Here is a 24,590-nt window from a genome sequence, read left to right as displayed (position 1 = left end):
AGATCACCCTCTGCGTCCCACTGTTTCCAGGTGGTCCTGCAAGAAATTGTTCACCAACTGTTCGCTCTTTCTTGTCTGCCTCTGAATCGCCTACCTCCTCTTCCTTACTCCAGAATGGCATATATGCCTCATTTTGCCCATTGTCCTTGGAATTTCCATGCTTCTGTGAGTTCCCTGGGAACACATATGGAAATTTGGTTTTTCTCTTGTTCCTCTGCTCTACGTCCTTTGAATTATTTGACCAACCAGAAGAACAAAAAGGCATACCGGGAAAGTTTCCTTGGCCCCAACACTAGTGAGCTTCCAGAAGCATAAAACTAGGGCGATGGTGAAGACCTGGTCTGGAGGGGCAGTTCTAGTTTCAAATGATTTCATTCACTGAACCTACATTGTTGATTCCTCTTTTTCCTTGCCCTTGACAGCCAATCTTTCCGTAAGAGCGATGAATTCCTCTCCCAACACATCTATACTTTTCCCACTGCCGCTGCCAGCTCATCTGAGCTGTCCTTTGGTGGAAGTTCCAGGAGCCTTTGACCTCCCAGTGCTGCTGGGTCCCCTTTCTGTACCCCCAGACCCTTCCTCCTTCCCCACAGTAGCCAGAGTAAAGGTTTTAAATGAAAGTCAGATCATTTCATTAACTCCAGGGCTAAAACTCCTCTCAATGGCTTCCTTTTGCCCAAACCTTTCACCTTGACCTTCTTTCTGTGTTTTTCAAAGACGTTAAGCTGGTTTCTGCAGTAGGGCCTTGGCACTCTCTGCCAAGAACAATGGGCCCGGAGATGTTAGGAGAGCAGGTTCCTTCTAGTCATGCAGATTCCAGCTCGAATGTTACTTTCTCAAACAGGCTTGCTCTGGCCATCCAAGGCAACCTCTCCCTCCCTCCCTATCCCCTTACCCTCTCTCCCTCACTGCTGCATTATCCAGTTATACCACTCAACACTTGTTCTTTTAGCAGTTTTCTTTGTTTTTAATTGATGATATATACAGATGGTACAACATTTAAAAGGTACAAGAATAAAAAGTATCCTTCACTTTTCCACAAAGGCAACAACGATTTCCACTTCCCTGTGTATCTATCTAGATATAGCCTCTAAAATGACGAACATACTATACACTGTTATTTTTCTTCACATTAAGTAACATGTGAAGACACACACACTGTTCTACATCTCACTTTTCACATGTACCAAGAATATGAAGGTTTTTCCCTGTCAGCACATTACAAATCTGCCCCATTCTTACTACTTTCTGTCCAGCATTGCACTGTAATTGTATCGATCTTTCTCAATGAATGTAATTCATTCCCTAGCAATGTATGGTTTAGTTGTTTGCTTTTCTTTTTCTATTGAAAATAACAATGTTGCCATGCATAGCTTTGTGCTTACACCATTTTGCACTTGCGTAGGTACACCTAGGAGAAAAATTGCTGGGTAGAGGGTTTGTGCCAACTGCTGAATTAAGGGGTGTGTATAATTTGTAGTCTGATAGTGCTAAATTATCCTACATTAGCAGTGAAATTATCTTAGTCTTTTGTCTGATATTCTGTGGCCCATCCCCCTTCTCTGACGATGAGAAGGATGGTGCCCTGTTCACCTCCGTCTCCAGAGCCTGGCACGTGGTAAACCGTTTCTGATTCACCTTTCATCTTCCTAGTGCAGTGGCTCGCACCCAGTAGGGCTCAATAAGCCTGAGTTGAAGGAATGAATCGATTCCTTTTCAGACTGTGACTGGCAGAGGAGACGGGATACAAGTTAGGAAGCAGAGTAAGCGAAGGGGGTGCTCAGTGGAGAAGAGGGTCCTGGACTGAAAAGCTGGGAGAGGAAGAGGCCCCAAGTAATTGTCGAGAGACGGTGTGTGGAGAGGGACAAACCTCAGGAGGTGTCCTGGAGAAACAGCACCCCGTTCCCCAACAGGACCACAGGACAGAAGTCTTCTCTGTCTCCCTCCACCTGCCCCTTGCACTATTTCCTCAATCAGCTATACAGGCATGAATTTTCAAGGACCTATTAAATGTTTGAGACCTGAGCTAATTTTGAATGTTAGCTCCAAAATATAAGAAAAACATAAATATTAATATTTTATTAAATGTATATAAAATGTAGCAATTAACTTAACAGTTTTTTTTAATCCTCGCCCAAGGATATGTTTATTGATTTCAGAATGAGAGGAAGTCGGGTGGGGGGAGGGAGAAACATTGATCGCTTGCCTGCCATATGCTCCCCGACTAGGGTCGCACCTGCATCCTCGTGGTGGACGGGACAGCGCTCCAACCCACTGGGCCATCTGGCCAGGGCAACAGTATGTCAGCTATTAACAGCAACCCAACTATATATAGTTATTTATCAATTTTATTTATTTCTTTTCATTCACTGACTTTTAGAGAGAGAGAGAGAGGAACATCGGCTTGCTGATGCCCACGTTTGCGCATCCACTGGTAGTCTCTTCCACGCGCCCTCACAACCCACAACCTTGGCCTGTTGGGATGATGCTCCACCAACTGAACTACCTGGCCAGGGCAATAAGTTTTATTTAATGTGGGGTGTTGCCATATTATGGTAATGTATTTTATGTGATATAGAATGAGGTCTCCAAAATTGGAAACTTGAAAGTGTTTTAAAAGAGCCTTGTAGCGAACTTGGAATTCTCTCAAAGGGAGAATCCTGCTTTGTGAGGATCTCATCCTCTTTAATCCTGTATTTCCTCAAACAAATACTCACCCCAGAGCTATAATAAAGGCGAAATGAAATGATGCATTATAAACAGACCGATCTAGTGGGTGCAGGGTTGTGTTAGCACCTGACTGTTTCTGATCGGCTCCTGGAGGGTCTGAGAGGAGGTTTGATTTCAGCTCCCCCATCAGTAACAACCAGGGCACACTGTTCACATCATGCTTCACTGGAAGAGGGACAATTCACAGAAAATACTGTATGAACAGTGCCTCCTGGAGTTGTGCCTGGCCTGGAATGGAGCTAGAGCTAAGGGCTCAGGATATGTTGCTTAATGTGTAAATGAATGGAACCCAATTTTACTTCCTGCTCATTTCACCTCCCTATCAAAAAGAAAAAGCTGAGCAGACAACTGTACCTGAACAACAAAATTAAAAAATAAGAAGTTGATAAAAAGAAAATGTTGACCAGGAGTGAAGAGAGTGGGGGGAGGGGAGGCAAGACAGTCATTAATCCACACACTCTAATTATGCGTCTAACTACAAGGCTTCCATGCTTCAGTGAGATGTGTGTGCACGAGCCAGTGGTACAGGGGGGAACGCTAAAGCCAACACCCCATTCCTAAAGGTCATCCTCTTAATTTTCCTTAAAATATTACATCTCTCCTATTTTCAGCATGGTCTGAATCATGCTGGTTTGATTCAGATGCAGGGTTGATTCAACAACCCTGGACTTGGCACCTAGTTTTACATTTAGTTATATTGTTCATTCATTAAAAAAAAAAATCTTAGTGCCTACCAGGAGCCAAATCATGTACTAGTGTTGGAAGCAGTGTGTAAACAAGAGACCAGGGGTCCCCACCCCACCTGGGGGAAACAGACCACTGTATGTTATATCACCCTCCGAAGTGGTGTTTTGAGACTAGAAATAAGGAGTGAGAGTAAGTAGGATACAGTTGAGACAAAGCCAGGAGGCCAGAGAGACACAGCCCCTCCAGGTAGGTCTGGGCAGGAGAGTGACACAGATTAGTGAGCAGGGCCAAATCGTGCAGGGCTTGCGGAATCATTTTATCCTGAGGTATTGGGACCAGAAAAGAATTTTAAGAAGGAAAGTGACATGGTCAAATTTGAATTTTGGGAAATGGAGCGCGGACTGGAGGGAGCGAAAGAAAAGGCAGGGAGACTCGTGAACAGGCTGCTGTGGCTGCCTCAGCGACAGATGATGCCTTTAACCAGGGTGGTGGCGCCAGAGGAGACGGAGAGTGGACGGTTCCAGGTGTACGTCCAACAGGGCCAGAGACCGAACATTAGCCCTACCTCAAACAGACAACCTGGGAAGAAACAAGACGGGTGTTTATAAAAGACTACTTTACTTTGCGCCTTAATCCACCTGGCGTCCTCCTTCCCTTCACCCTGTCGCCTCTCTATATGGGGATGACAGCAATACAAGGGGCGGGGCAGACGCCCAGGAAAATCCGGGTACTTTTTATTTAAACTAAGTAGACGTCAGCGGAGAAGGTAGAAAACCAAGGCACTTCCGGTTACTCCGGATGTGAAGACTCCTAAGCTTCTCCGCCGGCGGAGGGTCAAGGGGAAGGATGGCCGGGAGGACGGCGCGGCTCGTGCTTCTAGCCGGGGCGGCCGCGCTGGCTTGCGGCTCCCAGGGCGACCGCGAGCCGATCTACCGCGACTGCGTACTCAGATGCGACCAGCGGAACTGCTCAGGGGACGCACTGAGGCACTTCCGGTCCCGCCAGCCAATCTACATGAGTTTAGCAGGTAAGTCCCGCCCTATAAACCACGCCCCTTGGTGTTGACCCCTCCTCTTTCGCCCCCAAATACCCCTCTGCAGTCTCTGAACCTTTACTTAGTTTCTTACCCAGGATCCATTGTGTGAGTGGAGCCTCGGGGAAATGATAGGCCATCAGCCAGTTTTATTTTCCCAGAGACTTTCATTTACTTTTAATTTATTCATTCAAATGGCTATTCATTTAGTATTTCCGGGTACAGTTTTGTGGAATGACACTGAAATCAGACCAGGGTCTCAAGATCCTACCCTTCGGGGCTCACAGTCCCCATGGGTGCACGAACCTTCTCAAGTGCAAGGTAGAGGATGATTGGAGCCCTAAAGGATCCGTAGATTAAGCCATAGGAGCATGTAGGGGAGGAAGGAATCGTTTATCGCTTTGTGGGGTTGGGGACAGCAGTCATCTTAGATGATTTTGAGAAGATGAGCTTCTGGATAGATACATTAAATTTGGACCTGTGCCCTGGTGGTTACCTTCTGTGTGACGGGCGTCAAAATAGCCATTTCTAACAACGCTTTGCGGTCGATTTCGATTTTACAGATGGGGAACTGGGCCTGCCCAAAACCACAGAGCCAGACAGTGGTAACTGTTTCCAGTTGTGGCCTGTATGTGACAAGCCAGACCATCCCTTTCCCATCTAACAGACAGAATGGAGAGTGGAGGCCCTGGGCAGCTGTGGGCAGATGCAGAGGCTTGGTCTACTCAGGGAGCAGGTTGCATGAAAAGGAGTATTGGGAATTAAAGTTGGAAAGACGATTTGAAGCCTTAAAAGTCAGACTGAAGAATGCAGGCTTTATTTTTTTTTTGGGGGGGGGCGGTACGGGTAAGTCGGCAAGTGTTCCTGCCTGGTGAGGGAGGACAAATCCTGTGTCAGGAAGGACAAGTATAGCCCTGGCTGGTGTAGCTGAGTGGATTGAGCACAGGCTGCAGACCAAAGGGTCACCAGTTCAATTCCCAGGCAGGGTACATGCCTGGGTTGCAGGCTGGGTTCCCAGTGGGGGCCACGTGAGAGGCAACCACACATTGATGTTTCTCTCCCTCTCTTTCTCCCTCCCTTCCTCTCTCTCTAAAAATAAATAAATAAAATAAAAAAGTTTTTTTTTAAAGGAAGGACAAATATAAACCCAGGTGTCCATAAATGAGGCCATCAGATGCCAAGACCCTTATCTTGGGTGAAAGGAGAAGAAAAGAAACATCTCAGATTTGCTCACTGTACACCTCTACCCCCCTAGAACACACACACACACACACACACACACACACACACACCCCTCCTGTGTATATGTCCCACCCATCCAAGTGGGAAACTAGAATTTTGAGATTCCTTCTGGTTCTCTTCAACCTGCAGGCCCTCTTGGTCTGCACTCAAGTTTGGGCCCCATTCAAGCTCTCTCTGTGCCTCCCCCTGGGTAGGTCACTAGGCCACTTTATCTGTTTCAGGCTGGACCTGTCAGGATGACTGTAAGTATGAGTGTATGTGGGTCACCGTTGGCATCTACCTCCAGGAAGGTCATGAAGTGCCTCAGTTCCATGGCAAGGTGAGTTGGAGGGTCGGGGCGGGTGGACAGTGGTGGCGTGGTGGGAGTAAGATACCTCCCAGATGGACCCACAATCTGAAGTATGGAGTAATCCGGCTGTACTGGGGGCAGGTGCCTGTTCTCAAAATCTGCTCATTTTCTTATGGGAAGCAGATGGGACCAATGTGTCCTGCCTCTGGATTTGGAGCAGGATCTAGGGTCTCCTTGAGAGTGGCGTTGAACTTCTCAGGGGTGTTGCATGCCTACCTTGACACAAGGAGAAATTCACCAGCTCACCGCAGCATCAGGGGAGATGCTGCTTCAGCAGGAGTCTGGGTTCAAATAGCGGTACCCCTCAGACATAGCGGTACCCCTCAGACTGCCTAGCGAGGCACGGGTTGCTGGTGCCTTTTGATCCAATAATGCTCTTGCTCCAGCCTGCTGTTGGCAAGCATTGTTGTCCACAGTGTACGTATCACAGAGTAAGCTGAGGCTCGCCCAGAGGGCTGTGGTCAGGGGTAGAGAGGAAATAAGGCCTCCGTCTTCTAGACGGCAGCTCTACGCTGTTTCCACCAGGCCGTTCTGAGCCATCTACACTGGCTCCCCGGTCTTCCCAGAGACCAGGCTTACAGGGCTGAGTGCCGTCCAGGATAGAGGGATGACCCTCAGCCAGGGCATGGACCGGGAGCTCATTGACTCAAAGAGGGCCTGAACCCAAGCTCTGGCCAGGTGCCGAGCTGAGGGCTGTGCTGAGGACCTATTGATGCAGCAAGTCAAGAAAAGATAGGTTGGGCCAGCTGGGGGTTGCTTACCCCTCAGGCCCCCCCCTCCATGTGTTCCTTTTTCAGTGGCCCTTCTCCCGGTTCCTGTTCTTCCAAGAGCCGGCTTCTGCTGCGGCCTCTTTCCTCAATGGCCTGGCCAGCCTGGTGATGCTCTGCCGCTACCGTGCCTTCGTGCCGGCCTCCTCTCCCATGTACCCCACCTGCATGGCCTTTGCCTGGGTAGGTAACCCGGCAGGATTCCTGCTCCGCCCCTGCTCTAGGACCGAGGAACCCTTAGATTGCCACTCTCACTCCGCAGGGCTTCCCCCCAACCGCAGGGCTTCCCCCCAACCGCCAAGGCTCTGTTTCCCGGGGCTGAAGTGGCAGTCGCAGGGTGGTCGGGCCTGGGAAGACAAAAGGGAAGGTGCCGAATGGGACCTTCCCTCCCTAGCAGGGCCCTGGGCCAGGCTGTTTGGGACAAAGGGAGAGAGGAAAGAAACACTGTTCTCGTCCCCAAGGAGGAAGTCACTGATGGGGGACTTTACAAACAGAAGGGAAGTGGTGGTGGGGAGCATGGTGAAACCACGGGTCTTTCCAAGCGCCCCTCTTGGAGGCCGTGAAGCAATCTCAGCCACAGCCCAGGCCAGGAAGCAGTAGCATCCACCGCACTCCACCTAGAGTTCAGCCTGGCCTCAGCCCGGGGTGGGGGTGGGGGGCAAAATATGTTCCATCTGAGTAACCAGAGAGGGGGCGGAGCTTCACAGTGTGGCTGGTCCGAAGGGCCAGCACCCCGGGCTGGGCATTGTGTGAGAGGCAGGGGCTGCAGTACGGATCTGCACTGAGACACCCTGGGGGAGGGTGCGAGAGGAAAAGGCCGCTGTGGAGATCTTTAGATCGGAGCTACCGCTGTAAGCCTTAGGGAAACAATCCCCACTCACCTTCCTGACATCAAAGCAGCCATTCTTTCGTGTCTTGAGCACCTACTGTGTGCCAGGTACTTTGTTGGGTGCTGGAGATCCAAAATATAGACAAACAGATGGGACGCAGCGCACACTTGAATGTGGAAGTACAGCGGAAGAGAGGTGTTGTAGGTGGGACGGGGACTAGGCCAGTGCCGGGCAATCAGGGAAGGCTTCCCTGAGGAAGAGGGGCGTGCAAGGGAAGGTCAGAGTGGGGAGGGAATGTTAACCAGGTGAATGCAGGGAGAATAGGAGGAGTCGTCCATCGAGGAGACTCAGTATGGGCACAGGCAGGAGTGAGCGCGGGTTGTATGAGGACCTAGGCGGCCAGGAGGCCTGCCATGCAGGGAGCCCGGGAATGGGGTGTGAGGTTGCTGGACAGCTGTGCCGTGGGCGGGGCCAGCGCATGGAGAGCCTGGGGGTACACTGGGGCACTTCCGGTCTTGACTTGCAAAGTCTCAGGAAGCAAAGAGGGTCAGAGAGGAATTTCGTGAATACGTTGCTTGGGAGACTCATTCTGGCTACGGTGCAGAGAACCCACCGAAGGGGCGGAGGGGCGGGAGAGGCTGCAGAGCTGGCTGGCGGCTTTAGCTCAGGGCGCAGTAACTGGAGCGGTGGCGGGGGCTTGGGAAGGGCTCCGGGATCCGCACGCCCATTACCCTGGTTGTGCTGACCAGCGTCGGCGGTGGGTGGGTCGGATGAGGACAGGAATCAAGGGTGCCTCCTGTGTTTTTTAGTACGAGACAGTGATAGAAGCGGTACGTGTGGATGAGATCCCCAGGGAGAAAGAACCTGGGCAGCGAGAAGGGAAGGGACTAGGTCAGAGCCCCGAGGAACCCCAAAAACGTAACAGCTGAATTAGAGGGGGAGGAGCCGGCAATGGAGACAGGAGTGGCCTGGAGGGCAGGTGGAAAGCTAGAAGGTCGTGTGATGGGGGAGTCCCAGAACTCGGACAGGAAGGAGAGAGTAGGGGGGAAGCCCAGGCTGAGCCCCGCAGGGGGGCTACTCCTTGCAGGGGGGCGGGAATCCGTGAGGCCTCTGGGAAATGCTGACCCTCCTCGGTACCGCCCATTCAACCAAGACTAATAAGAATTGCTGGGAATTATGGAACGAAAATCACGTGATGAACATCGCCCTACGTACTTTTACCCACATTTTCTCACTTAATCCTAATAACACTATAAGGACAAACTTTGGCTAAAGTCAACACCCATCGAGTTCTTGAATAGTAGAGACAGGTTCGCTTCCAGGGTTGTCTGACTCCGGTGCCCGTCTCCGGGCTGGGACAGAAGTCGGTTGAGCGTTTGCTGTGGGCGGAGACAGGGGTCAGCACTGTGGGAGCTGAAGCCCCGGCCCCAGAGCTGAGCCCCGTGGGAGGCGGAGCACGGGCAGAGCCGAGGGAGGCTGGGGTAGACAGCCTGGGAGCCCTGGCCGGGGGAGACCACGCGGAGAAGTCTGTCAGGGACGCCCAGGGAGGAGCAGAGGCTTGTGGGCCTGGTCCGGCCTTAGACGGGTGCGCATGTGGGAGAGGGGTTTGGTTCCAGCATTCCAAGCTGGGGGCACAGCAGGGGGGAAAAGGTACGGGCACTGGAGAGGACAGAACCTCGACACGCAGCCCAGGAAGCTCAGCCCGGGCCCTGTGTGGCCCTGTGAATGGGAGCAGGGGGCGGGAAGGTGGAGCAGAGAGGGCCCCAGTGCCAGGCTGAGGGATGGGGACTGTTGTGCAGGCAGGGGCCTGGCGTCAGCACACAGGATGCTGTCCCAGGCCCGAGTGGGCTAGAGCCACCACCTCCTGTTCAGGGCTGGGTAACAAGGCAGGACGGGCAGGGAAACTGAGGAGGGTACGGCGGTCCCCTTTTCCCTGGGGCTCCTTCAGGGACACTCCTTGTCTAGGCCCAACGCCTGCACTGCCCCTGGCCCTCGTCCCTGACCCAGAGCCTGGCCTGAACATGGCTTGGGGCCTCCGGGGACAGACCCAAGGGTCTGAGGGGCCTCCGGGGTCCCAGCCTTTGTCTTCCTGGCACGTGCCAGCAGCCAGTGGTCACGTCTCGGCTCCTTTGTTCATCACCCTCATTCTGGGGTCTTTCATCTCCCTGCCATCAGCCACATGGCTTCCTTCCTGGTGGGGTGTCCCACTGCCCAGAGGCCCCTGGGGACCTTCAGGGACAGGGCAGGAGCCGTTAGGTCGCAAGACGCAGATATCAGGGCCTGTGTCTCTAGGGCCCCCTGCAGGGCGTGATATTCTGGGGCATGGAACCCCCTCTCGCCACCACTGGGCCCTTGAGGGACAGAGTATCAGTGTCCACGCTGCCGTTGAGGATCATGTTCGGATTTTACACCTGACCTTTCGTCCTGTGTGTCTGCAGGAGGGAGGGATCCCGCCTGGCCGGAGGGCGTGGCAATGGACTTTGTCCCGGGCCGAGTCTTCCGAGGCGGCGGGGCTCCTGACTTCTGTTGGGGCGGGGTGGGGAGGCCTCTCACCTGCTCCAGTCTAGGTCTGGGGCGGAGGGGTCGTCTCCCTCTTTCCCTTTGGGAAATGAAGAGACCCTACCCCCAGCAGGACTGGTGGAGCTTTGACCTTTAGGCCTGAGCTCGGGCTGGGCCCCGGCCAGGCTTTGGGGGACCCTGCCAACGCTCTGTACACCATGGAACTGGGGGGCCCCACTCTCTGCCAAAGCTAGGAGGCCTCACCAGTTCCCTGCCCCTTCACCCAGTGAGGAAAGACCCTCAGGGGCGAGAGGAGAGCCTGGGGGTGCCAGGAAGGCCCCAGCTGTCTCAGCAGGGTGATCGGTGGGGGTGAGGGCTGCCTGATCTCTTCCTCTGCTGAGGAAACTTCAAGAAGAGATCATCTGAAGCTGCAGCAGGATGATGGTTAGACTTCAGGAAGGACTTCCCAGTGTTCAGACAAGAGCCAGTGAACCGGGCAACGGCAGGGAACCCCAGACTCCTTTCGGATGGTGTAAAAACCCACCTCCTCCCATCTGCATCTGACTCTTCCCCCGTCCCTCTCAGCAGTGAACCCCGGGCGGGCCTGCCCTGCGTGGGGGGGGGGGGTGAGACACCATGGCCTCTGGGGGGGCCCAGCATGGCAGCAGGCGTCATATTTAACATTCTGCCTCCCCCCCTTCTGAGACACTGAGCTATTTAAAGACCCACTTGTCCCCGCCGCCACGGTGTCAGTGACAGCCCCGAGCACTGGGGCTTAGCGCAGGGGTCGGATTCCTGACAGATCCGGCTCACTTGGCATCCAGCGAGTTTCACGGCTGGGATATTTTTGTCTCAATTTTCTTATTTTCCAACACACAGAAGCAGCCTCCCGCGCTCCCTGCACCCCGCCTTCCCTGTCCCCCTGCATTTCCACCCTCTCTGGCACTCTGCCCGTGCGCCCCCCACCCCCACCCCCTTCAGTGTTTACAAGAAGTTCTTGGCGCCCGCTGGGCAAGCCCGCGGTCCTCCTGGTCTGTCTGATTGGCCACGGACCCCATCTGCCCATCTGCCTCCCTGTTCTGCTCCGGCTCGGCCAAGGAGCCCAGGAGCAGCAGGGCATTTGCATCTCAGGGGCTTTCCCTTCCTTCCACGTCCCTGTGTCCACTTCGCTGGAGTCTCGATTGCAAACGGACCCAAGGGAACTAGCCTGTCTTCCGCGCGCCCCGCCGGATGGTCGCTCAGGGGCAAGGGTAGGGGCGCTGTTCCCACAGCCGAGGCGTCTGTGTCCTGGGGACTAGAGACCCACGGTTTGACCGGGTACATGGGGACCATTGAGGAAGGGGACAGTGGGGCCAGGGAAAGGGAAGCGGTGTGCGGTCGGCCTGTTGGACACGATGAAGGAAGCTGACATGTAGGTGGCACCTACTGCATACCAGGCGGCAGTCGCAGCAAGCGTTTGCCGAGTGGCCTCTCCGTGCCGGGCCGTTCGCGGGGCCCGACCTCCCGGCCCCCTCCGCCAGTGACTGCTGTTCTTTCTTCCTCGGTGCCGGTTCGGTTTTATTTAACAGGGTGTTTCCTCTTCGTTTGTTTTTCAAAGTATCAGTTATAACACTTAAGAGGTGTAAACAACTACAAAATACACGGTACATAGAAACGATTCTCTTAGCTCGCTATTGCCCAACAAACGTACACGTGGGGGAAAGGACTGAGGGGCAGCCCTGGCCCCCCTCTGCGGGTGGGGGGGGCGAGTCGTCCGTTTTGGAAACAGGGCCCAGTGGCCGCTTCAACAAACAGGAACATTTACCTGTGTGATGGTGGGCGGGGCCGGGGGTGGAGCCCTCGTCTCATTCCACCGCAGGGTGCCAGCAGGGAGCTCCGCTGTGGACCCTGTTTTGTGGGTGAGGCCGGTGCGGCGGCTGAGGCTCAGGGACGCTGTGATTTGCTCGGGATCGAACAGCTTTTCAAGGGCTGAGTCGGGACTTCGACCGAGGGTCCCTCTCTTCTTAAAGGCTCCAGACACTCTGCCCCCAGTCTGGGATGTGCGATGGGCCTGGGCAGCTGTGGGGAGACCACCTCTTCTCCCCATGGCTTCCTTGGCCCTCAGGGAGAGAGGGCGGCAGGCCCGGCCTCTGCGGTCTTTGGGGAGGCGGGAGGGTCCCGCGCTGGTCAGCAGGGTGGGGAAAACAGCACCCACTGTTTCACCGGGCCCGGGCACCGGCTGTCCCTGTGTCCCTCCTGACCTCCTTAGCAGCACTGTGACTGTTCGCGTCTTACAGATGAGAACACTGAGGCGCAGCAAGGCTAAGTAGCCTGCCCGAGGACACTCAGGAAGTGAAGAGCCGGGCTTGGAGCGCTGGCAGTCCGGCCCTAGGGCCTCGGTTCTTTTTTTTTTTTTTTTTCTTTTAATTTAAGGTTTTATTTACTTACTTAGAGAGAGGCGAAGGGAGGGGGAAAGAGAGGGAGAGAAACACGGATGTGTGAGGGATACATCGATCAGTTGCCTCTCGAGCTCCCCCAGCTGGGACCTGGCTCGCAACCCAGGCCTGTGCCCTGAGCGGGAATCAAACCAGCGACCCTTTGGCCTGCAGGCCGGTGCCCAATCCACTGAGCCACACCAGCCAGGGCTACATTCTCCTGTCTCCCCCAGCCTGAGGAGAGGGTCCCCCCAGTAATGGGATACTGCCCCGTGGAGAGGGGACTTTTCGGGGGTGCAGAGGCGGTTGACCAGGGACCGAGCAGCCCCCGCCTCTGTGCCCTGCAGGGACGCCCCGGCCCTGCACAACCTCCCTGCTTTCAGGGCTCCAACCGCCGCTTCACCGCTTCGCTCGGTCTTTGTGTCACCTCCCCCTTCCTGCCTGCCGACAAGGAGGCCTGGCTGGTGTCCAGCCCCTGCTGCCTGCCCCTCCACCCCCCTCGCACTCAGGCTGACTCCAGGGCCATCCCCGCGAGGGTGGCCCTGGCCCTGGCCTGCCCAGGAGACCTGGCCCTCGGGGTCCCCTGGGTCTGCAGCCCTGAGCCCCCTCCTCTGCCCCTGCTGACTCCGGGAGCGCTGTCCAAGGAGCCTCCCAGTTCTGTCCCATTTCTTAGCCTCCAGACCATGCCTCCATTCCCGACTCTGGGGAAGGGGCAGCATGAGGGACGGGTCGGGGCGGCCGCTCTCGCAGGAGGAAACCAGCTGGCCCAGAATAACCACCTGCCGTCAGGGCTGGAAAGGGAGGAAGGAGCATTTAGGCTAGCCCCCGGTTTGTCCTGGGGGAAGCTCAGAGACAGCGAGACTCGGGCCAGACAGGCTGGTAGAGGGGGCTCCAGAGACCTCCAGGGTTCACTGGCTTTGCAAGGAGAGCCCTGCCAGCCCCCTTCCCGTTGCCTCAGGAGCTGCCTCAGGCGGGCCGGCATGAGGGAACACATCCTCCTGGCTGAGCTTCCTGCTGCAGTACCTGGTGGACTGTGGCTTCTTACCCTGCGCCCTCGGTCCCCTGTCGGGCCGGCTTCCCGGGTGTGCTGGACCCCAGTGAGCCGCTCCCGGCCTTCCCCAACTCGGGCAGGGTAGTCCCACCCTAGCTCGTCCCTCCCCACCTCCGGGGCATTCGGGCTGACTCTTCCTTTAGCTGGTTGTCTCTGGCTCCCAGCCCCTGGAAGCATCTCCGCCCCAGCCCACCCTCCTTTCAGTAACTTGGGCCTCTGTGTGGGTACGGCAGTCCCTAAAAAAAGTGCCAGCACCAACTCCCACAAGATCTGGGGCTCATTTATAAGACAGGGTGTGCTCTGTCCTTGCAGTTAGTTTCCAGGGAGAAGGCAGCAGCTACTCCCCTGGGTCCGTGCCCACCACAGCCCCTCCAGCCCTGCTCCACGGAGCAGCCACTGGCCCAGCGGGTTGGGCCGGCCCGGCCAGGAGGAAGCTGGGCTCAGCTGGCAAGCCACCTCCTCCTCCTCCGAGACTTGGCCCTCGTGGGATCTGCTTCATCTCCCTCCCTTGCTTACTCTAGACACACCCCAAGCTGGCTCGAGCCCCTCTACCCCACCCACTTCATTCCCGCCCCCAGAGGCTGAGGTCACTGGCTCCCCTGGCCGGGTGGAGCTGTCCCCACCTGCCAGTTGGGGAAGGAGGCGAGGCCCCCCCAGGGGCTGTTGTCTTAGGGTTGAGTAACCTGGGAGAGCTTGACTTTGCCGGAACTGGTTCCCAGGCCAGAAACCTGCGGAGGCTTCAAGACCCCCACCCCCTTGGGAGTGGGGGGTGGGAAGCTGGGCCTGAGGGACCTGGGCCAGGTGGGGGTGGCGGGGCGCGGGTTTGTTTAGTGGGCTCCAGGGGGAAGGGGAAGCCCGTTTCTCTGCCCCTTCCCAAAAGACAGACAGGTGGGAGGCCTCTGGGGGGTCTTTCTCGCCTTGGGGTGCCTCACTCACCAGCCACCTTCCTCCTCAGGTCTCCCTCAACGCTTGGTTCTGGTCCACGGTCTTCCACACCAGGGACACGGACCTCACAGAGGTGAGCGGCCCTCCCGCCCCCGGAGGGGAGGGGCGGAGCCTGCTCCCAGGTGTCCTGCTGACCCGGTCTGGGAGCACTGGCTCCCGGGGCATCGTAACCCCGTCAGTGCACTTGAGCCTCACCCTCGTGAGGCCAGCGTGGTGATTATTGGCTCTTCTTCTTATTTTTTTAATTCTCATCCGAGGACATTTTTCATTGCTTTTGACGAGGGGAAGGGTGGTGTAGGGGGCGGGGAGAGGGAGAGACTGAAACTTAGATGTGAGAGAAACATAACTCGGTTGCCTTCCCACATGCGCCCCGACAGGGGACAGAGCCCACAGCCTGGGTGTGCGCCCCGACTGGGCATCGAACCGGAGACCTTTTCGTCCACGGAACGGGACTCCAACCAACGGAGCCACACCAGCCAGAGCTTTTTTTTTTAAGATTTTATTTTAATTTTTTAAATTGATTTTAGAGAGAGGAGGGGAGAGAGAAACACCTATTTGTTATGCCACTTCTACGTTCATTGGTTGTTTTTTGCACGTGCCCTGACCGGGGATCAAACCTGCAGCCTTGGTGTATTGTAACCATGGGAGCGGCCTGGCCAGGGCGGTTGGCTCTTCCTACCTGATGAGGCAGCTGAGCCTTGGGAAGGTGAAATCACCTGCTCAGGAGCGCCCAGCCATTCAAGGGGCGCAGTCAGGACTGGGGCCCACATCTGTGCAGCTCCAGGCCGCGCTCTGAGCTCTGGGACAGGCTCGGATGCTCGGGACCCTTGGCAGGCATCCTCACCGTCACCCCAAACGCTTCGCTCCTGAGCACGGTTTTTATAAAATTGTGTTGTGTGAACACAAGGGTCAGCCTGTTAAGTTCAGAAGTGAAACAGCAACAGGCGGAAGCAGCAGGAGACACTGATCTCACTGACCCCTAGACCCCAGACTCTGGCCGTGCCTCTGCCCCCACCCCTGGTCCCCATCCCTGGCGGGTCCCCATCCATCCCTGGCAGGTCCTCTCTGGGTCCTGCCCCCCAGGAAGGCTCACCCACCTCCTACTGTCCTTTCACTGCCCCTCACCCAACTCTCCCTGTGCTCAGAAAATGGACTACTTCTGTGCCTCCACCGTCATCCTGCACTCCATCTACCTGTGCTGCGTCAGGTGAGCCTGCCTCGGCTGCTACAGGGGTGAAACCAGCCCTGGGGGCAGAGAGGGGCTGCCCAGCCACTTGGGGTAGAACTTGGGGCCCTGGCTCTTTCCAAGGAGCTGTAGTGCTTGACCCCAGGCCTGGGGTGGAGGGGGAGGGGTTGGAGGCCTGCCCAGTCGGCCTGTTTTGGGGAGGGAGAGGGGCAGTGGCTTCCAAGCACCGATGTTTGGGTGAGGGGATCCCCCCAGGGGATGCTGTGGGGATGGGCCACCCCCACCTGAGCGGCTCCGCACGGGTGGGGGCAGGACTGTGGGGCTGCAGCACCCGACTGTGGCCAGCGCCTTCCGGGTTCTCCTGCTGCTCCTGCTGACCGCGCACGTCTCCTACCTGGGCCTCGTCCGCTTTGACTATGGCTACAACCTGGCTGCCAATGTGGCAATTGGTGAGGCAGGACCGGGGCCCTGGCGGGCTGGAACAGCTGAAGAACTGCTGGCTTGGGGTGGAGGTGGGGGGCTGTCGGTGCCGTTCCTGGAGAAGGAGGTTCTGGAGAGGTCCCTGGGTGGGGAAGGGGAAAGACTTGGGGTAGGAGGTGGGGGGAGGCTGGAGGGGACGTCTGAGGTGGTCCAGGGGTCAAAGTGCCTGGGGATAGGGGCGGGGCGGGGTGGGGGGAGACGGAGGCCCAGGGAGTGAGCTCGCCCTGCCCTGCCCACCCCAGGCCTGGTGAACTTGGTGTGGTGGCTGGCCTGGTGCCTGTGGAACCAGCAGCGGCTGCCTCACGTGCGCAAGTGCGTGGTGGTGGTCCTGCTGCTGCAGGGGCTGTCTCTGCTCGAACTGCTGGACTTCCCGCCTCTCTTCTGGGTCCTGGATGCCCACGCCATCTGGCACATCAGCACCATCCCCGTCCACGTGCTCTTTTTCAGGTGGGTGCTACCCCCTGCCGGCTTGCCTGCACTCACCCCACCCCGCCCCCAGGGGGTGCTCTCAGAGCGAGGCTTCAGCCGGCTTCTTCTTCACTCACAGCTTCCTGGAAGAGGACAGCCTGTACCTGCTGAAGGAGTCAAAGGCCATATTCAAGCTGGACTGAAGGCCCCGGGAGTGGGTCTGTCCTGCTGGGGGTTCTGCTCCCTCCCTGCCGGCTCCTCTCCTCCTCAGTCTTCGAGATGACTTGTTTTTTGAACTTAGGCATCAAAGGTGTGGGCCCAGAATCATGCACTTTGCCCACCACCTTGCTCACCCCAACGTGGTCCTCACAGACCTTGCACCTGTCCGGGTCTGGCCTCTGAGGGGCTGGGGCTGAAGGATGGGCAGTCCCTCCGGCTCCTGAGCTGAACTGGGCCGGGACTGTGTTAGCTCCACTGAGAGGACCGCTGCCCCCTCTTCTCTGTCAGTCACCTCCTCACCCCCCACCCCACCCCGCACTGCCTGGGTGGTTGCCAGAGCCGTGGCTCTAGCTGGGAGACCAAGTACCAGGCCTGCCAGGGTACAGTGGGGTCCCCTTCTGTTACCCCCCGTGCTCTCCTCCAGTGACCACTAGGTGGCACTAGACTCTTGCTCTTTGGCTGCCCACGTTTCCAGGCAGATCTCACTCCTCCCATGGGATCCTGAGGCACCAAGCTGTTGGGATGGGGGAGCAGTGTCACCCTGACTGGTGCGGTGACCAGACCCCCAGGAAGCCTCACACACTCCCCCTTTGGGGCCAGGACCCCAGAGAGCCCAGGACAGGAACCCCGCTGGCCCGTGGTGCTGTTCTAGTTGGGAGCCTGCACACAAGTGTGCGTGCTGGGGGGTGTGGGCCGGACCAAGTGCGCAGGGGCGGGCACAGGCCAGGGGCGTGTGGGGTGCGGGGTGGGACAGTGCGTGTGAGCCCTGGCCTGGTGCGTTGTGGAGCACGGGGAGAGGGCGTGAGTGGTGTTCAAGTGCGTGCCGTAGGGGCAGGCGGTTAGTGGGGGTTAGGGGAATACATGTGGAGTGAGTGTGAGACGAGTGTGAGTGCAGGTGAGTGTGCCACACGGTGAGGGGAGGTCGGAGCAAGAGCAGGGAATCAAGTCACCGTCAACAGCTGTTTACCGAGCGCCAACACTGCACAGAGCCCCAGGCTGGCAGGAGCCAGGGTACCCCCGACATCTGGCTGGGGACATGGGCGTCTGGGCTACGTGTGTGTGTCTTTGTGTTTATCTGTTGTCCCCCCCTTTTCAAACCACACAGGGCCCCCACACCCCTCAAAATCACCCCCCAGAACCAGCCCTTTGGGAGGTAGAGGGAGGAGAGAAATGGGGATCCTCTGGTCCCTCCAGCCTCCCTATCTCCTCCCCCGCTCCAGTGCCCAGCCTGGGGCCCTGGGGAGGGGATGGGGAACCTGAGGGTGGGGGGAACGGCTGGCAGGGGCCAGGCTGTGCCTGCACCCCGGTAAAGGTGGCCCCTGCTCGCTGCTGGCAGTCCCTGCCCATCCCTGGCACACACAGATGGAGTGTGGGGCTCCAGGAGCTTTCCCTCCAGAGGCGGCCTCCGACCGGAGCCGGGGGTTTGGATTCTCGCTCCTTTCCCTGCCACCTTGTCCCTCGCCGAGAGCAGGGACGCCGCGCTAGGCCTCCAGCCGCAGGGACTGGGGTGGCCCGTGTTAATCTGTTCTGATCCCGAGAACTATTTTAAGGTTGGAGGGTAGCAAAGGACATTCTTAATAAACCAATTTTCAGCATCACCCACCCTCGTGCATCTCATCTGTGTGAGTAAGGTGGGCTGGGGTGGGGCGCTGGAGGGGGCAGCCCGGCGGGGTCTCTGCATGGGTGTGGAGGGGGCAAGGACCAGATACAGAGCCACCGCAGAGCTGGGCGGAGCTCCAGTCCCGCTTGTGAGGGGGGCGGTGCTTGTTCTTCCTCCCACTTCCCAGGGCTCGGTTTGGGTTGGAGCCTGGACTGGGACCCTGCCCCCTGCAATTTCCACCTCAGCCTCCCTCCCCAGCCCGCCTCCCCGCCCGCCTGAACCCTTCCGAGCTTCACCTGCAAACAGGAAAGCAGGACCTGCTGCTGAGTGTGGGCCAGTGGACCTAGCAGGTGCCTGGCACTCAGCAGGCGCTGACTGACGTCCCTCTGACCTAGGCTTCCTTAGTGTGGGAAAAGGACTGATACAGAAACCCACCTTCGTGGGAGCTTCGGGGGGGAAAGCGGGAGCTAGGGTTGGTGCCTCCCACACCCCCACAATACCAGAGAGAGCTCTGGGCCCTTCTTGCTTCCCAGGAGAGCCCCAGACAGCACAGACACGCAGCAGCTGTGACATTTCTTTATTAGATGCCACCTTAGGTCACAGAGAATCTGGGTGGCCATGGGGTGCCCTGGAGCCTCACGCGCCGACCTTCTTCTGAGCCCAGGCAAAGAAGATGCCGCGGACGTCATCCACGCCCGTCCGGAGGCGGGCGGGCATGGTGTAGGTGCGCAGGTCCCGCACCTCGTAGCCGCTGCACACCAGCGCCCTCCTCACCTCCTCCTCGCGCATGGGCACCACCACCAGCCTGGCCGCTCCGGCCAGGTACCACGACTCCTCCAGGGCCCCGATGAGGAGGAGGTGCCCCCCAGGCCTCAGCAGTGTGGTGATGTGGTCCAGAGCCCGCTGGAAGCTGGCAAAGTCAGGGCTCACGGCCTCCAGGCAGAAGGTGGAGACCAGGGCGTCGGCCGGCAGGGGCGCCAGGCCCCCAGCACCCAGGGGCTGGGGCTGGTGCACGTCGATGGGCAGGACCCGCTTCACCTTAGCGCGCAGCTGGCTCTCCCTCTCCTGCCAGGACTCACTGTGCAGGGACAGGAGGTGGCGTCAGGGCCAGGGCTCGGGACTGCCCCAGGCTCAGTCCCTTGTCACCTCCCCCATCAGCCACAGCACGGAGGCCCCCACCCCCGCTGGGCCCTCAGCCCTCAGCCCCCAGCCCGTACCCCTTGCCCTCGATGAGGCAGACGTGCCGGCTGTACACGCTCCAGTCGAAGCAGCCAGGCTCTCCCCGCAGCCAGAGCCCCAGCTCCCGGCGGTTCACCTCCAGGAAGTCGGTCATGGTGATGTCCTCGAAGTGGGCGCAGGCACTGAGCAGCTGGTACACGGTGGGGCCCGAGCCGATGTCGATGAGGGTGCGTCCGGACACCTCGCCTGGACGGGGCAGAGGAAGAGGCCCCGTGTCAGGCCTGTCCCGGCGGCCCCTTGCCTCAGTTGCTCCTCCCTGACCTGCCCGTCTCCTCCCCTCCCCTTTCCTTCTCGCTCTGAGTGTCCGTCTGGAAAAGCACTGCTTCTGGAGTAGGACCGACGAGTCTGAGTCCTGGTTTCAACGTCTACAGGCACCTTGGGAAAGGAATTTAACCCTTTGAGACTCAGGGTCCGCTTCCGTAAAACTACCTACCAGTGAGGGCTAAGCGGGGGGATCCTCAGGTGCCTGGCGGTTTCTCCCAGCTGTCTCGCTTCTCTCCCCGATCTCCCTCTCCCTTTCTTGCTCTGCGTCTCTCCTGACTCCGGCCCTTTACTGCCCTGCCCTCCTGACCCCTCAGTTCCGAGCACGCTCCCCTCCCAGCCCCGTCCACGGGCCTCTCTCCTTCAGCCCTCATCGGAGGGGCGCGGCTCCTCTTCGTCCTCCAGTCTTACCTCGTAACCACCTGCTCCGAGGTCCCTCCCCATCTGGCTTTCTCGTGCGCCCCTTGAGCTCCCCGATGACTTCCTGCCCCCCGTGCCTCAGTTTCCCCGCACTCACCGGTGGCGAAGGTCTGCGCCAGGCAGCGCAGCTTCCAAGGCCCGACGCCGTCAGGGTTGCTCAGGTCCCCCCGCGGGGGCGTGTAGTTGTTGAGCAGGTAGGCGCGGGGCTCGAACCGTTGGTAGGCCAAGGCGATCGCCGCCAGGTCCGGGCGCGCGTCCTGGGCTGCCGCCGCGGCGTGACTGGGGCCCCCGGTGCTCATGGTGCTGCCGCTGCCCACCCTGTGCCCCGCCGGCCTCGCAGCCCGTTTATCTGCGGCCAGACCCCCGCCCGACTCCTCCGCTGCGGGGGCGGTGACTCGGCGCAGAGCCGCCCCGGGCCACGCGCGCCGCGCTTCCCCCTCCCCATCCATCTCCCTCACCGTCCCCGCCGCGGGCGCACGGGGGTGTGGGCGGCGGCCGCGGCGGGAACATCCGTCCCCGCCCCCGCTCGCACTTGCTCCCGCTGCCCTCCACCCTTGGCCTCGCGTGGCCCTTTCCGAGTCCTGCACCTGAGCCTCCCGCCCGCATAACCCCCGGCCGCCCGCGTGGCTCCTCTCCAGCTCCCACAGCCGTGCGCCCCTGTCGCCGGCCTGCCGTCCCTTCTCTTCTGCCGGGGCTCGAACCAGCCCCGTCCGTCCCCGGTCCCCACCGCCCGGCGCTCTCCTGCCCCGGCCCAGCACCCCCCCCCCCGCCCCCGCCCGCTTCTCTTCTCCGGGACACCCCGCCCAGCACCCACCCCTGTCCTCGGTGGGGTCCCCCCCATGCCCCTTCTCCGCCCCTCCCCGAGCATCTTTTTTCGTACTTTCCTACCCCCTCCCGTCCCCCGCGCCCCCCGCCCACCCCACTGCGGAAAGGACAGCCCGTTCTGGCCGCGGTCGCCCCGAGGCCCCAGAGCGGGTCTCGCCACACCCGGCCGATGGCGGCCACGATAGGGAGCGCGCGCGCGGGGCTAATGCACTTAGGGGGCGGACAGCGGGCCCTCGTCTGCCCGCCCTGCGGGCTTCCAGGCGCTTATCTGGGGCCTGCGGGGGCGGAAGGCCGGGGACTTCCCGCCACGTCGGGGGCGCGCGACCCAGGGGAGGATCGGAGGGCGCGGGGCCCTTCTCCGGGCTGCCAGGGCCCGAGGGGGTGCGGCCTCAGTGTTCGGGCGCCAAGGGACTTGGGGTTCGACGGATCTGGGTTTCTGCCCCCACTTGAGCCCCCTGGGGGCGGGGCGCGGGCCGGGCGAGGCCTGCAGGTCGGGCTTGGCTTCCAGATCCCGGGCTGTCCAGGGGCCAGGTCTCCGCTCATCCTCCCAGCGGGAGGGGGGCGCTGCAGGGCCATCTCTGGTCCCCCCGGGTGGGACCCCTCGAGGCAGTCCAGTGCCCCTCCGCCCTGGGCGGGCTACTGCGGGCCAGCGCGCGGCCCCGCCGCCCCCACCCCGTGACGGGGGCTGGCCGCCCGGGCCAGAAGGAATGTGAGTTGTTTGGGGAATGGACCGACTGAAGCTCCCTCCTTATCTCCTTCCGAGAGCGGCTGCTGGTCCTGTGACTGCTCCTTGACCTTTTCCTTCTGCAAGGTGCGCACCAATGTCACGTAGCTCCGGGCCAGCCAGACGTGGGTTTGTGCAGCCTGGACCCCTTCTAACGGCCGAGCCTCGGGCTGCGGGAGGTGCGGGCTCTCCCGCGCAGACTTGGGCCGTGGGTGCGCGCCCCCGCCCCCAGTAATGCAAGTGATAAATGGCAGGTCCCCATCTGCTAGTCCTCTGGGCGGTTTTTGTCAGAACATCGTGAACATTCATGCAGCTCCCCAGTTTGGGGCTTCTGAGCTACAGCTCCCAAGACCGGCCCCTGGCTGGTCCACACACCGCCGCTGGCCATCCACCCACCTTGTTCTAAGGGAGAAGTGTCTCCGTGCTGGGCCAGGCGGCCAGGTCGGAACATGAGTCACCACGACAGCTGCAGGAGTCACAGACAGGAACCTGGTCCCCACCCCACCCACCCTGGGCTCCCAGGAGAGGGAAGGGCGGAGCACCTGCCCCAGCCAAAGACCCCTTTTGCCTGGATGTAGACCTGAGGGCAGGTCAGCCTTGGGGTCACTGACCCCACTGCACACTGAGGCACCGACACGGGCAGTCTTAGTGCCAGCTCCCTCCATACCCTCCAAGAGATCATTGAAACACACCCTGGGTGCCAGCTGGCCTCCTGGGCAGAGCCCAGCGCCAGGGAGCTGGGCAGGGAGGGAGGGCGGGCCTGCACAGCCCCGTCAGGCCGCCGAAAGGGAGCTGGACAGCCAGCCCGTTTGCAGCTCTGCTCCCCCTGAACACGGGGCGTGCCCACTTGCTCTGCCATATTTAGCCCAGCAGCAGGGCCTGTTCCCAGAAGTGGGCACGGGGAGGGGGTGACCCAAGGGGCAGGCCCCCCAACCCCAAGGAGACACGAAACTGGAACACCATTGAGCATTTATTGCAGCGCTAACCGGGTGCTGGGGGCTCCACCTGCCTCTGCCTCTTCATGTCCCCCCCCCCCTCCAGTCTCCTCCAAGCCTCTTCCCAGAGCCTTCCGGACCTCCTGACTCCTCCCCGTGTCCTCCTCTGAGCCGGCTCACCCCTCTCAAGCACCTGTCCCTCACCAGCATCCTTGCCCCTTCTCCTCGGGCTGGGGGTGCTCAGCTGTGCTGGCCCCCAGCTCTCCACGCTGAGCGCCCACTGTCTTCGCTCCCCTTCTTCCTTTGGGAACTCAGGGGACCCAGGCACCCTGGCCTCCGGCTCCCCCTTTGCCTAGCCCCCAACTCTGGGCAAACTACAAAGCATCCACGGCCAGCGGCTCCCCTCCGTGGTGCTAGCCAGGAGGGGCCCAGCCCGGCGTGGGCACGGCCGAGCCTGAGCCAGTCTCTCTCAGCCTCTCTGTGCTTCCTGGGACATGGAGCGGGACAGAGAGCGGCGAAGGGTGCCGGGCTTGCTGACCGACACCACGGGGGGCAGCTGCTTGGTGATCTCGGCCACGTCCTGGCGCTCCGCACACTGGCCACCCAGGGCCGTCTCCAGGGCCAGCAGCTCCCGCAGCTGGGCGGGGGTGTCCTCGCGCTCCTCCTTGGCGGCGCCCATCTTCGTGGGGGTGAAGATGGGCAGGGGCAGCACCCTCTGGTAAGGCAGCAGGTACTCCTGCAGCCCCCGGCCGAGGATGCCCATGCGCATCACCAGCCAGGGGGAGCGCTGCACCAGCGCCTGGCACTGCCCCTGCTGGTGGTAGGTCTCATGCCGCTGCGCGTCCTCCTCGTGCAGGGAGCAACTGGGGGGACAGGGGAGCGGACGCTGAGCTCCTGAGAGCCGCTGCCCTCCAGTCCCTGGCTGGGCGGGCGACCCCCTGGGTGTGGCAGGGGCGACCCCACCTCACCCTCACCCCCAGAAACTTTGTGCTCTGGCCTCCCCAGGCTCAGGGAGGGTGCTGTAAAGGAGGGGAGCAGCGGCCCCCAGCTGGCCAGCACTCACCCCTCCTCAGGCCTCGTGGACAGCGTGAGGTCCTTCCACTCAGCCCAGAAGGCCTCCCGGCGCTCAGAGTTCTCCTCCGACACCTGGCAGCTCAGCTCCGAAGCGGCCATGGTCAGCCTCGCTCCCTGGGCAACGCTCTGTCCAGGCCCTTTAAATAGCCCCCTCCCCCTCTGCCAGGGGCTATTTTCAGCCCCTCGGCGTCAGATGCTATAAGCAGAGCCAAGACTCCGATGGGGGCCTTTGGGTCCAGGGTGGGGGCTGGGTGGGACACCTGGACTCCTGCCGCCCCGAGTAGGCAGGTGGTCGGCTTCTGAAGAGACCAAGGACCTCTGCTGGGGGCAGGGGTCTTCAGAGCGACAGCCCCGAGGGTCTGACACTCCTCAGACACTGTCCGGGGCCAGGCACATGCCCAGCCTCGTGCCACCTTGGCACCTGTTCTCTGTCGCCCTCACCGCCCCACCCGGGAGGACAGTGGCTTATCTGTAAACAGAGCGGGGAAGTGCAGGACCCGAGGCCGCTCTGGGCTCTGTACCAGGCGGTCAGTCCCCCCCATCCCAGCGCTCTCCTCTGCCTGGGTTCAAGGGCACACCCCCGGACTGTCCCCTCTGCAGGAAGGGGCAGCACCACCACATTCTCGGGTGCTCGCACATAAAGGCCCGGCTCTCCACAGCCACCCCCGCTCC

The 24,590-nt window shown here is 59.7% G+C and overlaps 3 protein-coding genes across 3 annotated transcripts; 1 reads left to right on the top strand and 2 right to left on the bottom strand.

The window, feature by feature from the left end:
* Positions 1–4,187: 4,187 nt before the first annotated feature.
* PGAP3 (post-GPI attachment to proteins phospholipase 3) lies at positions 4,188–18,438 on the top strand. Its single transcript, XM_045837555.1, has 8 exons — positions 4,188–4,444; positions 5,914–6,011; positions 6,839–6,991; positions 14,558–14,620; positions 15,693–15,754; positions 16,046–16,182; positions 16,456–16,660; positions 16,761–18,438. The coding sequence occupies exons 1-8, from the start codon at positions 4,264–4,266 to the stop codon at positions 16,822–16,824; spliced, it is 963 nt and encodes a 320-aa protein (XP_045693511.1). The 5' UTR covers positions 4,188–4,263; the 3' UTR covers positions 16,825–18,438.
* A 631-nt stretch (positions 18,439–19,069) lies between these two features.
* Positions 19,070–20,996, bottom strand: PNMT (phenylethanolamine N-methyltransferase). Its single transcript, XM_045837182.1, has 3 exons — positions 20,458–20,996; positions 19,658–19,865; positions 19,070–19,518 (listed from the first exon to the last, which is right to left on the bottom strand). Exons 1-3 carry the CDS (start codon positions 20,807–20,809, stop codon positions 19,077–19,079), a joined length of 1,002 nt encoding a protein of 333 aa, XP_045693138.1. The 5' UTR covers positions 20,810–20,996; the 3' UTR covers positions 19,070–19,076.
* Positions 20,997–22,861: 1,865 nt separating this feature from the next.
* Positions 22,862–24,068, bottom strand: LOC123817169 (titin-cap). Its single transcript, XM_045836721.1, has 2 exons — positions 23,908–24,068; positions 22,862–23,707 (listed from the first exon to the last, which is right to left on the bottom strand). Exons 1-2 carry the CDS (start codon positions 24,015–24,017, stop codon positions 23,314–23,316), a joined length of 504 nt encoding a protein of 167 aa, XP_045692677.1. The 5' UTR covers positions 24,018–24,068; the 3' UTR covers positions 22,862–23,313.
* Positions 24,069–24,590: the final 522 nt, after the last annotated feature.

This window comes from Phyllostomus hastatus, unplaced genomic scaffold, assembly GCF_019186645.2.
Source record: "Phyllostomus hastatus isolate PE091 unplaced genomic scaffold, TTU_PhHast_1.1 phas_contig_210, whole genome shotgun sequence".
NCBI classification, from domain to species: Eukaryota; Metazoa; Chordata; class Mammalia; order Chiroptera; family Phyllostomidae; genus Phyllostomus; species Phyllostomus hastatus.
The sequence above is the reverse complement of the archived record's forward strand: the minus strand, read 5'-3'. Positions and strand labels throughout refer to the sequence as shown.

Bases quoted from the DNA above. Each gene is read 5' to 3' on its own strand.
- PNMT (XM_045837182.1), bottom strand. From the start codon at position 20,809: ATGGATGGGGAGGGGGAAGCGCGGCGCGCGTGGCCCGGGGCGGCTCTG. The intron at 19,866-20,457 runs GTGAGTGCGGGG...TGCCCCGTCCAG, and splicing joins GGCGCAGACCTTCGCCACCG to GCGAGGTGTCCGGACGCACC. The intron at 19,519-19,657 runs GTACGGGCTGGG...GTCCCTGCACAG, and splicing joins TGCCTCATCGAGGGCAAGGG to TGAGTCCTGGCAGGAGAGGG.
- LOC123817169 (XM_045836721.1), bottom strand. From the start codon at position 24,017: ATGGCCGCTTCGGAGCTGAGCTGCCAGGTGTCGGAGGAGAACTCTGAG. The intron at 23,708-23,907 runs GTGAGTGCTGGC...CTGTCCCCCCAG, and splicing joins TCCACGAGGCCTGAGGAGGG to TTGCTCCCTGCACGAGGAGG.
- PGAP3 (XM_045837555.1), top strand. From the start codon at position 4,264: ATGGCCGGGAGGACGGCGCGGCTCGTGCTTCTAGCCGGGGCGGCCGCG. The intron at 4,445-5,913 runs GTAAGTCCCGCC...TATCTGTTTCAG, and splicing joins AATCTACATGAGTTTAGCAG to GCTGGACCTGTCAGGATGAC. The intron at 14,621-15,692 runs GTGAGCGGCCCT...CCCTGTGCTCAG, and splicing joins GGGACACGGACCTCACAGAG to AAAATGGACTACTTCTGTGC.